Source organism: Rhipicephalus sanguineus, chromosome 4, assembly GCF_013339695.2.
Source record: "Rhipicephalus sanguineus isolate Rsan-2018 chromosome 4, BIME_Rsan_1.4, whole genome shotgun sequence".
NCBI lineage: Eukaryota > Metazoa > Arthropoda > Arachnida > Ixodida > Ixodidae > Rhipicephalus > Rhipicephalus sanguineus.
The window spans coordinates 71,284,658-71,299,339 of record NC_051179.1 but is presented as its reverse complement, the minus strand read 5'-3'; the positions used below and the strand labels follow the sequence as shown (position 1 = coordinate 71,299,339).

General features: G+C 45.4%; 3 protein-coding genes across 5 annotated transcripts in view; all 3 read right to left on the bottom strand.

The window, feature by feature from the left end:
- The window catches only part of LOC119390221 (integrator complex subunit 2), an 83,464-nt gene that overhangs the window by 37,683 nt on the left and 31,099 nt on the right, over positions 1-14,682 (bottom strand). For 2 of the 3 annotated variants that reach the window (XM_037657788.2, XM_037657789.2), the window contains exons 1-8: positions 13,786-14,119; positions 13,528-13,666; positions 12,630-12,732; positions 11,883-11,996; positions 11,022-11,152; positions 9,274-9,456; positions 7,127-7,302; positions 5,791-5,988 (exon numbers count right to left, since the gene is read on the bottom strand). In XM_037657788.2, the coding sequence (XP_037513716.1) occupies positions 5,791-5,988; positions 7,127-7,302; positions 9,274-9,456; positions 11,022-11,152; positions 11,883-11,996; positions 12,630-12,732; positions 13,528-13,666; positions 13,786-14,090 (1,349 nt within the window). In that variant the 5' untranslated portion in view covers positions 14,091-14,119. Of the gene's footprint in view, positions 1-5,790; positions 5,989-7,126; positions 7,303-9,273; positions 9,457-11,021; positions 11,153-11,882; positions 11,997-12,629; positions 12,733-13,527; positions 13,667-13,785; positions 14,120-14,682 lie in introns of those variants that run through there. The other variant, XM_049414700.1, reaches the window with a different exon arrangement.
- Positions 222-1,941, bottom strand: LOC125758056 (tigger transposable element-derived protein 4-like). Its single transcript, XM_049414702.1, has one exon. It carries the CDS (start codon positions 1,882-1,884, stop codon positions 349-351), a length of 1,536 nt encoding a protein of 511 aa, XP_049270659.1. The 5' UTR covers positions 1,885-1,941; the 3' UTR covers positions 222-348.
- The window catches only part of LOC125758238 (uncharacterized), a 21,105-nt gene continuing 20,687 nt past the window's right edge, over positions 14,265-14,682 (bottom strand). Inside the window, exon 3 of the mRNA XM_049415229.1 lies at positions 14,265-14,598. Coding sequence (XP_049271186.1) covers positions 14,265-14,598 — 334 coding nt within the window. The remainder of the gene's footprint in view (positions 14,599-14,682) is intronic.

The window sequence follows — 14,682 nt, the reverse complement described above, 5'->3', positions numbered from 1 at the left end:
ACATTAAAGTAGGAACAGATAGGGCTTCACGATAGTCCAGAAAGCATTGTAGACAATGGAAATTCCTTGATCAGGAGAATCGCTTGTTGGGCAAGTTGGTACATACTTAGTTAACTACAAAAGAAGCCACAAAACGTCGAAAAACAGAAAACAGCAGAGTGGCAGAAAACAGAGACAGAGCGCAGAGACGTGGCGTGACGTTTTGTGGCTTCTTTTGTACAGTGGACTCCCCTTAAACGGAACTCGAAGGGGATCCACAAAACTGTTCCATTTATCAGAAGTTTCATTTAAGCAAGGTACACATATTTCATGAACCAAAAACTTTATTTCGTTTGCACCAACCCTAGCTTACTTATTGGGATGAGTAGGAGAGAAAAAGGAGTGAAGTGTGGTTTGCTTGGCATGCTTGAGCTGCTTCTTCACAAAGTAAGCACCCATGCCTGACAAGCTAGAGAGAAATTCAGGACAACCCTCATGCTCAAAATAGCGCTGCAAAAGTTCAACAGCCTCCTTAGCTGCACTGTCCGGTGGCACCACTGCACTGGGAATGACATCATCACATTCATCGCTGGAGGAAGGTTGATCGTCAGCTTGCACTTCGGCAATCAGTTCCTCAAGCGTCTCCTCGCGACAGGTTTGAACACTTTCATCAATAGTCTCATAGTCCTGTCGTGTGAAGGGGGCAGAGGGCACAGCCTGATTAAATACTGCATCAGCGTCAGCATCAGCCAGGCTTTCCTCTTCATCAGGTAATGGTTCTTGAGCTTGAAAGCCCGCATGGTGGAAGCACCTCTGTATGGTTGTTGCCTGTACTTGCTCCCAGGCGTGGGCCAAAATGTGAATGGCAGCCAACAAATCTACATTGTAGCTCTTGCCAGTGTCTGCACAAAGCAGCATTCGGTGGAGCAGCTGTCTGCGGTAATGAACTTTTATGTTTTGTATTACCCCTTGATCCATTGGCTGGATCACTGCAGTTACATTGGCTGGCAAGAACTCGAGACTGATGGACTTGAGTCCATCAACCTGACCATGGGCAGGACAATTATCCACGATCAAGACAACCTTCCTGCCTTGCCTCGTAAATCTTGCATCTTCCTCCCGTAGCCAGTTTTCAAAAATTGCCATAGTCATCCAGGCTCTTCCGTTAGCATTATACGTAACGGGAAGGTGTCGAACGCCCTTGAAACAACGTGGGTGCTTCGACTTCCCTATTACTAAAAGCTTCAACTTCTCATCACCTGCCATGTTGGCACCCACCAGCACAGTAATGCGATCTTTACTGTGTTTTCCACCACTACAGGCTTCGCCTTTGAAGGCGAGAGTCTTTGACGGAAGCACTTTATAAAAAAGGCCCATCTCATCGACGTTGAAGACGTCTCGCGGCTCATAGTTGTTCAAAATTTCTTGAAGCCGCCCCTGTTGCCAGTCGGTGCAAATGTCTCTATTCACTGCAGCACTCTCACCTGAGATTGCCTTGAAAACAAGGCCGTGGCGTTTCTTGAAGCGACTGAGCCATCCGTCGCTTAAGGCGAAGTTCTCAACACCCATCTGCAGGGCAATCTCTCGCGCCTTCTGCTCCAGAATGGGTCCGCTTATCGGAAAGTTTGAACTCCGCGCACGTTTGAACCAAACGAAAAGAACTTTTTCAAGTTCTTCGTAAGGCGTCGTCCGCATCCGCATCCGCTTAGCGGTGAAGGTTCCATTCTTGACGGCTCCTTCGATTGTCTCTTTGTTCTTCAGGATCCGCGACAGCGTTGACTTCGGGATGTCGAACTTTTTCGCCACCTCTGTCTTGGTCAGGCCGCTTCGGTCGAGCTCCTTTAGAATTTCGAGCTTCTTTTCAAGCGAGAGTGCGTGATGCGGCCGCTTCTTCGCGCTCTCCATCGTGCCGAAATATCCGTAGGTAGTCACGCAAGTAGGCCTAACGCAGCTAACAGCCCCTGCTGCTACTGCTACAGCACAAGTAGAGTGACCTAGAATAGGGGGAGTGTCCAAAGCGCTGCGCGAATACATGGGAGGAGCGAGGGTCTTTTGCGGTGAACTTCCGCGCCGCGGCGCTGCCGTGCCGGACCCGTGGGCTTTCTCCGCGGCGGAAGCCGCGTCAAAGCGGCGAGCGTCTGCTACGCGCGTGATATTTTGGCCGCTATTCGCTAAAATTGCGGAAATTTGGGCAATATTTAATACTGCATCACTGCAACATAATACTGCAGCGACTCATCACACAGAGAACGCGTTTGTTAGTTTGTGTGTTGTGGAACGGGGACTTTGTATATATCCTTTCAGCTGGTTTGTCACCGCATTGGTCCACACTTCCGCGGCTGTTTGAGGAACGCATCCTGCACGCACTTCATCGTGAGAAAAGGCGCTGAACTTACTTTCGTGTGGAATGACGAACGTAAACTTGCTGCAGGAGAGAATAAACTGGAGATAACCACAAAAGAACGTAGCACATAATGCACGTATTAACTAGCTCATGCATGCTAACGCGTTTGCACACTTCATATCCTACCTTTTATTTCGTGCATTCGATTCGTTTTACAAGGCTGCCTCCGGCGCTCTGCTGTTTCAAGCCATTTCATGCGAAGCCGAATCCGCCATTCGGCGTGGCCGCGGTACCAAAAGTAAAAAACTACTCGCGTCTCGTTCACGTGGTATACACGAAAATTGGCACGGAGGGGCACGAATGTACGTATGCCCAACACGACCGATAGGTCATGGCATCACTAACTTGATATGCTTGCCATTTGCGTAACGACTAACAATAATAATATGGTGTGTGGCGCGCAAACCCGCTTTCTGTAGCCAGAAATAATTCTGACGATGTGTGGTCTGACGATTTGTTTCCGTCAGGTTATAAAAAACGTGGTGGTCACCAATATCGATGTAAACATGTTAGACTTACCCATACATTTTGAAGAACTGACCGCATAGGTAAAATGTATGCGAAAAAATTACATGAAAAAAAAAACATGGTCGAGCTCTTATGCATTCGCCTGAGATGACTCGAAAACGAAAGCCATCTTTTTCGTCAGTCGATGCATTGATCCTCCCTCGCCCCTCTCCGAAAGCTTTCTTCACATAACGTGGTTTCGGACTGCCGACAGGATCGAAGGCATTGCAAACTTTCTGCACCTCACCTGCTTTTACATTGCCTCCGTGATCGGCCCCGATCATGGAGGCAATGTAAAGCGACCATGTCATGTGATGGCGTCATCATACGACGTCACGTTGAATGACGTCATAGTGACGTCACAAGTTCTGTCGACGTCATCGGGTGATGGTTTTGTGCATCACTCGTGTTGGCTACGTGGGACGCCGACGGTCAATTTTCGTGTTTGATGAGGCATCTAAGGCTCTACGGTACGGTACGGTACGAAGAACTTTATTTAAAGATCCGGAGAAGTGCCACCCCTTAGGGTGAAGCACTACCTTAAAGAAAAACAAGACAAATCAAAGTAAATGAAACGATAACAGTGCAACATCGTGTATGCCTGACTTCATCTTCCGAGCGATCGCCCGAAAACAAACGTGATTCTCAGTTCAGAGCAGCTGATTGCACGCGTCTGCAGGACAAAAGAGGCTTGCTTTACCCGTCTGGTCATCTCTTTATATTTGTTCAAGAGATGACCAGACTCTCTATTGAAGCACTCCGGAGCTTCAGCACTGGTGGACGCTATATTGAGGTCATTAGGAAAAAGTGGGAAATTGCGGTCGGGTACCCTGTTGGCGCGCACTCAACTGCCGCGGAAACAATTGTATTTGCAATGCACGGATCTCGCGCGAACGTTTCATACTGACGCTCAGCGATCCAATGCAACATGCGTTAATATATATATATATATATATATATATATATATATATATATATATATATATATATATATATATATATATATATATTTGTAACTTATATATATATATATCTGGATATTTGTAAAGCATTTTCTATATTACGCCTTTTATGCAATAACTTGTGGAATAAGGTTAGTTTACCTGGCATTGCTTTTCTTTCAAATGTTTGCGCACGGTGAGCCTTGTTGTATGCTACCTCAGAAGCAAAAATAAGCCAACAGCATTGCGGTCGTATGGACGTCTCTACTCTTGTTTTTTTTTTTCTTTTTTTGTTTCCCTTGCGTCTTCCCGGTGTGCTCTGTCCATAATAAAGTGCTAGTGGAGGCTAATGAATTGTCGAATAAAGCGGTGTGCATATGGCTAGCAAACCAGTGGCGGCCATCAGTAAAAAGCTCGTAGTGTGAGCGGTCACTGCGCGCAAGTATTTCAGCTGACTGCGCGTGCAATTTACCTTTTTTTATTGCTCTTAATTCGAGCATGCGTGATGCTATATCCCGATTACTCGTGCGAATAAGGATTTTTTTTTCGTTCTTTGCTTGTGCGTGTCCGTTTTGCGCATTTTTACGCACGCACCAACGTTCTCGAACTCTGTGACCTGAACTGGGCCACGCTGATGCCGCTTCACACATGATTTTTTGTATTCTGTTGTTGCCCCAGCACTAACACAACGCTTAAAGATGAATAAGCTCCATTCCGCACCTCACAATAAAAGTTAAGTAGACTTCAAGTGCCCCGTGTGGAAACTTGGCGCAAAAAACTACAGCGCGTAGCAGACGCCCCTCGCTTTCCGCGCGCTTCCCGAGCGCGGAAAGCCCACGGGTCCGGCGCAGCAGCGGCGCGGCGCGGGAGTTCACGGCAAAAGGCCCACGCGGGAGCCGGCGCTTTGGACACTCCCCCTATTCTAGGTCACTCTAGCACAAGCCAATATGGCTACTGGATTGGCTTGTCTGGCTATGGCGTTGGCTATACATTCCATGGTTGTGAGACTACTTTTGTTATGGGCAAGTCTGTGTTGTGTTTAGCGTTTGTGCCGTTTAACCGTAGGTGACCAATAAGTAGTGTTTCGATTAACCGAAGAATTTTACTGTGCCGAACCTATAAATCCAGCCAAATGATCCTATTTAATTCCGTTAATAAGGCATTTTCGTTTAACCGAGTTTCGTTTATTGGGAGTCCACTGTAGTTAATTAAGGAAATTCCTTGGCTGGGAGCTCTTGCTTGAAAGACCTGGAGTTGTGGCCACTACCCCACTGAGTCCCAGTCACCCTTCAGTTGCTTTTTAAGGTAAATAATGCTTCTCTCATACACTATGTGTTGAGTAGTGTTTGCACCATAAAACATTAGCAATCAGTAAACGCTTTGTACAATAACAGGTAAGCCTTCCCACAGAGCTCTGTCACCAGTGGGTTGTGCTTACTGCGTGCTCAAGTGAGAAACTGGGAGAAATAAAAAGGAAATCTATAACAATCTCTGGTTATATATAATCCAAATTTAGAACAGAATGAGCGGTTCTCTTCCAAGATTCTGATCATAAAACATGCACACACACAAGAGGCTCGTAGTGAAAGTGGTTGGACCAGCCAAAGTACAATTGGTGCCAAAAGTTTAGAGACTGTAGGTGTGAGAAAATTTCGAATTTCTCAGCAATTTGTGACTGTATTCAGTCGAAGTGCCCATCACATGTCGTCAGCCCGTTTTAGAACAGGCCGGAAATGTAAATTCAAAGCTGCCTGCCGAAGCAGCGGGAATATTCAGCTTTTTCTTGTGTCCTGTGGTCTCTAAACTTCTGACGCTGACTGTACATCAATGACACGAGACTACAATTATGACTTATGAAATGAAGTTCTTTGGTTAGATTGGCAATTCTCGTGTCCAAATGAGTTCCCTAAGTTAAGGCCTAACTACACATCAATCATGCGACAGCGAGTGATGGCCGACCTGCCAAAGTAGCTCTCCTCCTTCATGAGCCAGCGTATCCACTGAGTTGCCTGGCGCTCGTGCTCCTGGCTGGAGACTAGAGACGGGCAGGCCAGCAGCATGCACAGTCCGAGCGACACAAACCGGATGCCGGCTGCGCTCGGAGGAGGGTGCGACGTCAGCAGCTGCATCAAAACCACTATCTCGTCTTCTGTGAACCTGCATCACAAATGTGGCTAGTTGACTCTTGCACACATGCACCAAGATTAATACAGATTCATATTTTTCATGTATTTGCTCTTAGGTATTCATTGGAGGCTATGGACAAGTCTTCTCTGGAATTTTTTGTGGAACTATAGTGGACTGATACGTAAATTTCATCACCATGCATACGTAGAAGTAGTATATTGGGGTCATCATGGATGAACACAAAGCATTAACACTTGGCAACAGGATGAACACAAAGCAAAATTAAGAAAGACATAAGCAATTTAAATTAGCATCTCTTCTTAAACTGGACACTAAGCTTTCAAAAAGATGAAAAGTTACAGTCTTTGACGTACAAAAAAAAACCCTGCACGCCAAACGATTTTTCATTTCCATTAGTCATGCAGCCTTAAAATTTCCATTCTTCTAACATGCTACACCTGCTTTCGTCAAACTCTCGACATTGCATTTGTCAAATTTCTCACTACAGTTTTTTTCATTTCCAGCGCTTTACAGAACACAATCGATTAAGGGGCACAAAAGCAATATTCTCCTTTTGTTGCACGCGTGGGCGTCCACCAATTAACCCATATATGCCCAAACTCAGAAAAAATTACAATTTTTTTTTTTTCACAATAAGTGTACTTCTACCCTCAAAAGAAACCACAAGTTCTTTATTTACCGCCAGGTAAACGCAACAGTATTTTTCAAGCCGTCCTATACATATAGGACACTGGGCATTAGGGGTGTTATGTGCAGGTGTGGTAAGCCTTGAAACATTTCACGTGTACACCGACATTGCACTTCTTCCTCTCCACGACGTCTTTCACACAAAGCACGCGTTTGCCCGGAGAAAGCGGTCGGCACGAGGCAGCATGAAAAGCAAGCAATGTCTAGGCTTGCACACGTTGAGAATGAGGTCTGCTTGATGTGCTGTAGGTGGCGCTGGTCAACAGCTAATGAAATAGCGATGTTAGAGTGCATCAAAGAAGCGTCCTGAATGTAGGACACTGGGCATATATGGGTTAACAACCTGGCAAACTGGAATTACAGAGTTTTTACACGCTCGAAGCTTTAGCACTTTTTGAAATCTACATAGGCTACGCATCAAGCTACAAGGTGTGAAAGTTGACAAAACAGTTCAACTGACTTGAGAGCGGCAATGCCCCTGAGGGCGCAGAAGAGGCGCAGCAGGGCATTGGCCTGCACCACCCTACAGTCGGGCAAGTCGTGCTGCTCGAGGCTGGAGAGGAGCAAACCTTGCAGCCGTGACAGCAGCTCCTTCCGCAGGGCCTGCAGGGTGCTGCCCTTTCCCGATTCTCCTTTCTGAAAGATGAAAAATTCTTCCAGAACCCGCCTGCATTACGCACTAGCCACTTCCACAGTGCACCAGAACCCGTCTAGATTAAATGCCTGCGTTACGCATGAGCCACTTCCAAAGTGCAAACACCTTACTTCACTTTTATTGCAGCCGACTGAACACAAAGTGACTGGACGTCCGTTTGGCTTCAAATGAGGAAGCCAAAAGGCTCATTCACACCTGCAACTAGCACTGGTCGCGCGACCATTAAGGACTGGCAATCAAAAAAAGCGACTCTGGGCGACCGATGTTCACCCCTGCATGCGACCTATACCTGTCGTCATACAGAAATCACGCCTGCTCACATTGTCATTGCCCCGTAAAATAAGCTGACGTCCTGTTCCTGCACAATTGATTGGTTCAGAGTATTGTGACTGCAGCCACATGACTGAAAAATTGAGCAGTGAGCAACTGAACCAAAGCAGTCGCTTTGCGGCCATTGATTCGATCCCGCGACCTTGCCGTTCAACTTCTTTAATTTCAAAAGTTATTTCGGTAAAACATGCCACAGATAGCACCTGGCAACTTCTGGTGTGTAACTAAAGCCTGCAATGTGGCCCTAAGTGGGGTCCTTTCAAAAAGCAATGGTGAAGAGCTGCTGTACATTTCACTACTGTACTATAATATCAGCACAAATGCATGTGTTTAGAAATTTTAGGGACTGCCTACACTCTCATTACTGCATTTTTTTTTAAGGTAAGAATCTGAAATAATGTAAATGGTACATTCTGATTACGTTTTACTTGAGATGTATCAAGAAAGCAAGCAAAATAGCATCAGGCAGTGGAATAAGTTTCTCTGGCCTTCGTGGTATTGCCTGCTATGTGAGGTATGGAGTACAACTGCAACAAAAACATGCGCTAAGGCTGCCACAGTTGTATCCATGTCACATTAACAAATTTAGCATCATTTAGAGCATGTGGTCACTAGTGTCATTTACAGGCTGTCAGACGTTTAACAACAACCAATGCAGAATGCACTCTCAAGTGTGTTCGGTGAACTCACTTGCTAATGTGTAGCCACAATAGCAACTGCTAAAAGACTGGAAAAATAGAGGGTGTGGTACTCTTAATGAAATGAAGCTTTGGGCAGGGCCGTAACTAAGGGGTGGTTGAGCGGGTTCTGACACGCCCCCGAAATTTTTTCATGCTTTAACTTTTCGTGTGGCACTGAAATACTTTCACACCTTCACAGCGACTACTAGTTGCCAAACCTGGCCGTTCTACACACAAACACCCCCTGAAAAAAATTCCTGGGTACGGCCCTGGCTTTCGGCTAGCTGGTTTTGCATAACGAAATAGGCACAGCACGATTTTTACACTGGGACACATAAAACGACACAGACAAGTGCTTGTCCGTGTCGTTTTTTGTGTCCCCGTGTAAAAATCGCGCTGTTCCTATTTCGGTATTCTTAAGCCACTGTCTTAAATTGTATGTAGCACTATAAAAAATGTCCTATTCTTGCTGTCGTGCTGTTTACGACAACAATTGGCAGGGCCTTGCCACCCTCAATGTCATGTACTGGTCGCTGAGCAGCCACATTCATTAAAACCACAGCCAGTAATGATCATTGATGTTAATGCATTAGCAATGATTTACACTTTATTTGCACTTATTTGTCATTCTAGGCAGTGTTTATAACTAGAGCACACTGTTATTCAACAAAAATTGCCTAAATGACTAAATTTATGCAGTGCCAATTGATTCACCCATAGTCATTACTGTCAATTCCAAAGCACACTTTTCTTTCTGTGAAGCAATACTTCCCCAAAGTTGCAACCAATGCACTAAAGTGCATTTGCTTGAAACGACACTAAATTTGTCTGCATGACAGAAGTATTCGTTACCCTGTTTGCAGGTAGCTACAGCAACATCCCATTTTCTTTTTTTCATTCAAGATGTGAAATAAAGGAAACCTTCACTTGTTCCATGCTCACCTTCTGGCAACTTCGCACGTACTGGGCAAACCATGTGCGAACTTTGTCATCACTGCCCAACAAGAGGCCGCTCACAAAGGCCACCAAGTCCCCAGCAGAACTGAGCTCGTCGTTCTGCTCAGTGCTGTGGCAGTGATCCAAGCTCAGCAGGACAGCCAGGCCAGGCATTCGGCACAGCTCCACCTGCCAGGGTTCACCCCACAGAGCAAGAATTAGTCTCAAGCGAAATGAAACTCACTCGGGCATCCCTATAGAAGTCACAGTTTCACCACAATGGCGAAGCAATGAATGCAATAGCAACAAAATGGTATGTTGTATATGACATAAGGCTAACATCTAACTCCTTTGGGATCTCATCTGGTGCAACTCTACAAAATGCTGGCATAAGGGAATACGGCTGCTGCAGTGAACGAAGCGGTTTTCATGCTGTCTGTGACTTCAACAAGAAGTAAGCTGTGAGAGTACGGCACGTACAAAGGTACGAGCCACCTACCGATGTCTGTAGAGATAGCACGTGCCCACGCCCTTTTGATCAAAGTTCGCAGTTGCTGCCTGAGCAACACAGCCCCCCCACCAGCACCCCTTCATGTTCCTTCACCCGACGGAGCCAGCCGGCATGTTTCATCTCTGCTTGAGCTGCGCCTGTCTGCAGCCTTCACAAGCTTTCACTTGCACATAGAACATACAATGCGCACGCCGATGTTATCAATTTGGACTTTGCAACATGACAGCAATGGCAATGGCAAAGATGCACTTTGTGTGTCCATATGAATTATACTGCAATAAAAGTCGAGGCATACTACTCAAGATGTATATGAGATACACTATGACATCCCGTGCATTGAGTCATAGAAGAAACCCTTAAATGATGGGAACACGCAGGATGCGTCATTTGTCATGCTGTGACGAAATATTCATTTTCTCCTCGCCCAGCCATGACATTATCACATTGCACACAGGGGCCTTCATGGCCTGACGGATTCCTCATATACTTCTATCTCTGTAGCCCACCCACGCAGAGCATGGAAGTTGGGTGACTCACAAATTATACCTCTAGAAATTCTGAACATAGAGGGTCAGAAATTTAGGTATCCGGTTTAAAAAAAAAAAAGAAACACCGTTCAACACCAAGAAAAATAAGAAAAGTTGGGGCTACTGAGACCATTCTTTACCTTTAATCCTGACCATGTAAAGTACTTTTGTAAAAAAGGTTGTAAGAGTTAGAACTTAATTAGTCCGGTAATTATTATTGAGTAATTGGTTTGCTCAACTATGCATATGCACAAGTGAAATGATTTGTATAGCATAACAGCCTTAGGGAGACCTCCATGTAAAATTTATAGTATTTGAAGTACGAGTGGATGTCACAGAAAGCTTGCTCGACAGTACGACATAAACATTAGTGATACCAACACCTGAAGAAAAAAGGTTTAAGAAGAACACCCCGTCATTACCACTTGCCATAAAGGACACATGGACAAGAAACTCTACACAGTACAACTACGTCCAATTATATGGCACCAGCTGAGCACTGGAAAATCTCGAAGACAATACGTGTCATCAGCAATTTAAAGTACAAATAGTACAATCCTTGCGTCTTTGCCAAACTTGCTTCAGTAATACCACATGCTACTCATTCATAACAAATTTAGCTAAAGCGAAAGCTTGCTGCAGTTGGGCTTTAAAGAGACATAACATAAAACACGTGTGATACAAAACAAAAACAAAGATTTCATTGTGGGACTCACCGCTTTTGCCCGCACCACCAGTGACTGCGCTGGGTTCATCCTACAGAGCAGATGCAGAGCATGCATGCGTACACAGCCACCCATAGTATCCTCATCTTGCTTGTCACCATTGGAGATCAGGGCAAGGCACACTACAGCGAGAATATGAGGGAACATATTAGTTATTGAAAATTGCCTCCAAACCCTTTAAAACAGAAGCCAAGAGCCCACATCAAGCTTATGTCATGAGCGCTGCCTCCTTTTCCTTATTCAATTACTTGCTGCAGAGCAGTTCTCGAGATAAGTTTTGTGCACTCCGCATTTTACAGGAATACCACGTGTTGTTTGCACTTGTGTTAGCCTGAGCCACTGTCTTTTGTTCAAATGACTATTCGTACGGGACAAATTGACAGCATGTGATCGGCATATCGGGCTTGCTTGTTTGCAATGCCTAGATGTACTCGGCGAGGGGTTTGTTTCAACAAATGAAAGCTCGCAGAACAAGCACTCCACTCACAGAATGTAATGAGCACAATAACATGGCTAGCTGACAGCCAGCACGATATTATCATTACTAATATTATTTTACTGGAATAAAAAAAAAAATCATTCACGTTAGCCTAAAATGCTGAATAATTCCTGAAATAAAATTGAGATATTGTACACACAATTAGAATCCAAAAATTGACTTGTTATTAACACTGGCATGCAGTTCATCTCTAACCGTGTGCAAGCATAATAATGATGCCTGAAGTGTGTTGCAAAAACTAACTATATTTTGAGTACACATTAGGCTAGTTTTCATCGAGTGGACCTTTGGCCAAGATGTCTCCTTACTGCACTACACAGGTCAATGCAAGCATTAGAAAAAATATAGCTCACCCTCAGAGAAACTGTCCGGAGCATTGGCTATGAGTCGACAGAGGAGGTCTGGCCCATTCCGGAGGTGAATCAGCGTTTCTGCAATGTCCTGAATGTGCAGAATTCCCGGGAGTTCTGAAAGAAATTGCATTTACTTATACAGAGCCACGGCATGTAAAGCTTTCCTCGCTGCAGAGAGTAGAACAGGCCAGGTGAAGATGAAACGATGCAAGTGCACTAATGTGTTGAGAAGACACCATCTGAATACCGTGACATTGTAAGGCAGTAGGGTGGGGACTTTGTAACTGCTTTAAATTTTTGCACCTTTTCTCTCTTACCAGGGCTGCGCTGGCAGTACGGCTAATGCTCCCATTATTACAAAGGGATGACTTGCCACCCTAGCTTTACATTGCTCCTCTAAAGCATTGAAATTTTGATTACATGGCAATAAGATGGAAAGGTGGTTATGGCCACTGTAAGCAAGCAAAATTTATCTGAAAACAACAGCATTACTTCGGTAGGCTGCAGAAAACATGCTGCTACCCTGCCTAATGGCCACGCATACAATCTCGAACCAAACGTTGATATAATAAACGTGAACATTACAAACTGTTGTATATAACATAGTAAATCACATATTTCTTGTCAACATCAGAATGTGTGGAAATATATGTTTATAACGTGTATCACACATAATTAACATGTTTATGTCTTACGTGCAACTTTGCCATAATGAAGTTTAAGTGCAGCATGTGTCGGAACACTCACCTGCATGAGCAATGCACATTACATCTGCAACTTCGTCCAGGTAGACATCATTATCGAACAGGTCCGAATTCTTCGTGCCTGGCTCACTTCGGCTATCCTTGACCTACAGACATGAGGATTAAAGTATGTACAGGGCACTTTGGGCTTTGTGAAGTGCAGTACAGTTAATTTTAGGACATTCAATATTTCGACTATACAAAAGAGCCCAAGTGTCTTTCAGGCTCCCCTCAATTAGAGATTACGACAATTCAAGCCAACTCGGTATGCATCACAGATCACGGCATTCGAAAGAAAGAATGTCGACTGCATGCGGCTACGAGCAATGAGCGATCTCTAGCAACAATATCCAGTGATGTAGATTTACAAAAAGCTTCTCCTTCTAACGTGCCTAAGTGACTTCACAGTTTTTCCCTTTTTCTTCGAGCAACAATGAAAACTTAAGAAATTCGAGATATTATTATAGGAATGTCACACGGTGCAATTTCGATCGCGATTGATTTATTGGCGCATACGAGACTCAATCGCGGTCAAGAAACCCGATCCCAACCGGTTCTCAATCGCCATCGAAGGTACCCGCAACCAGCATTGCTCAGGGATGCAAGACATAATCTCTGCACATGGGGCAACGATTGCAAAGCACTAAGCACTGACGTCACACAGGCAGGAATCAGTAATATATTAGAATCAGACAAGAAGTATTGAAGGCCACTATGCGTTGTTGTCGTTAAACTTGCCGAGCCCTGTAACACAAGCAGCCGAATCCAAATGTCAGTAATGTCATTGAGTTGCCCTCAAGGCAACTAACGGCTTTTCAATTTATAACGAAGTAGCTCGTCAAGTTAACGGTGGCAGAGCTTAGTGATTGATGACGCGGTCATCGGGTATCAACTATTCTCACTTGAGCAATGAAAGCCAAAAGCTCGCTGAGCACCAGTCGCAACTTCCTGGCAGCGTCACTCCTTTCGAACTCGAGTGCCAAGGAATTTTGGAGCGACGATACCAATATACTATCCCCTGAGTGAGGTCCAAGCTTCAGTCTGCAACAGCAAGAAAATGGGGCGGGAGTGTGATTACATCGCGGCTTCAAACTTATGAACTTCTAAGTGCCTTCTAAGTTATGAACTTAACAGCAGAAAGTGCACGCGCATAGTTTTACCGAAGTTGTTGCTCCTTCTTCACGTCAAGTTCGAGGGCGTGGAAATCGATAGACAGCAGGGCCACGAGCGAATTGACGAGCTCAATGCCGGACAGTATCTTAAGCACAGTTTTCTTTTTCTGTCCCCACTCCTTGCGTTGATCCAGGGGGGAACACAACGCCATGCGAACGAGACATGGCAGCAGGGGCCGTAGCTCCCATTCCGGCAGGGCGGCCAAGCTATCGACGTCAACATTTTGGATCGCGTCGTACGCTCGAGGTGCAACGGGAACTTTGCAGCCGGAGGCAAAGTCTTCTCTCGCCATTGTGAACAGTCAAACGCAAACTGTGTAGTCGAACGCACGTTTTCACACGTCCGCCTGGCAACAGACAACATAATCGATTGATGATGATGATGATGATGATGATGATATTGCTGCCCTGCCCTTTGTAACGGGCGATCAAACGGGAAATCCGGATCTGGCACAATAAGTCTCTAACTATTGGTTTGGTGCATTTGCTGCCGGACCTGTTCTATCCTGCAGATAGTTCGCACACCACCAGTGTTCTAATCGACGCTTCGTTGCCTCCACCGTTTCCCACTGCGGTTGCTCTTGTGACTCCCGGAAACCCAGCGCCATTGCCAGCAATTTCTGCCGTTGTTCCGGTGGCGTAGCGGGCGCTGATGAAGTGGCGGAGACCTGTGGTTTCAATGCTGGGCAGCGTAGCACGATGTGCTCGATGCTTTCCTCCTCCAGGGTGCACAGGGGGCATGTCGTGTCGAGGTTGGGTGTGTACGTCGCCCGCAGCAGTCGGGTTCGCAACATGCCGCACCTGGCTTCACATAGCAGACCGCTTCCCTTTGAGTTTTCGTACAGCGGTTCTTTCTCGATCGCTTGTTTTGCTTTACTGTAGAAA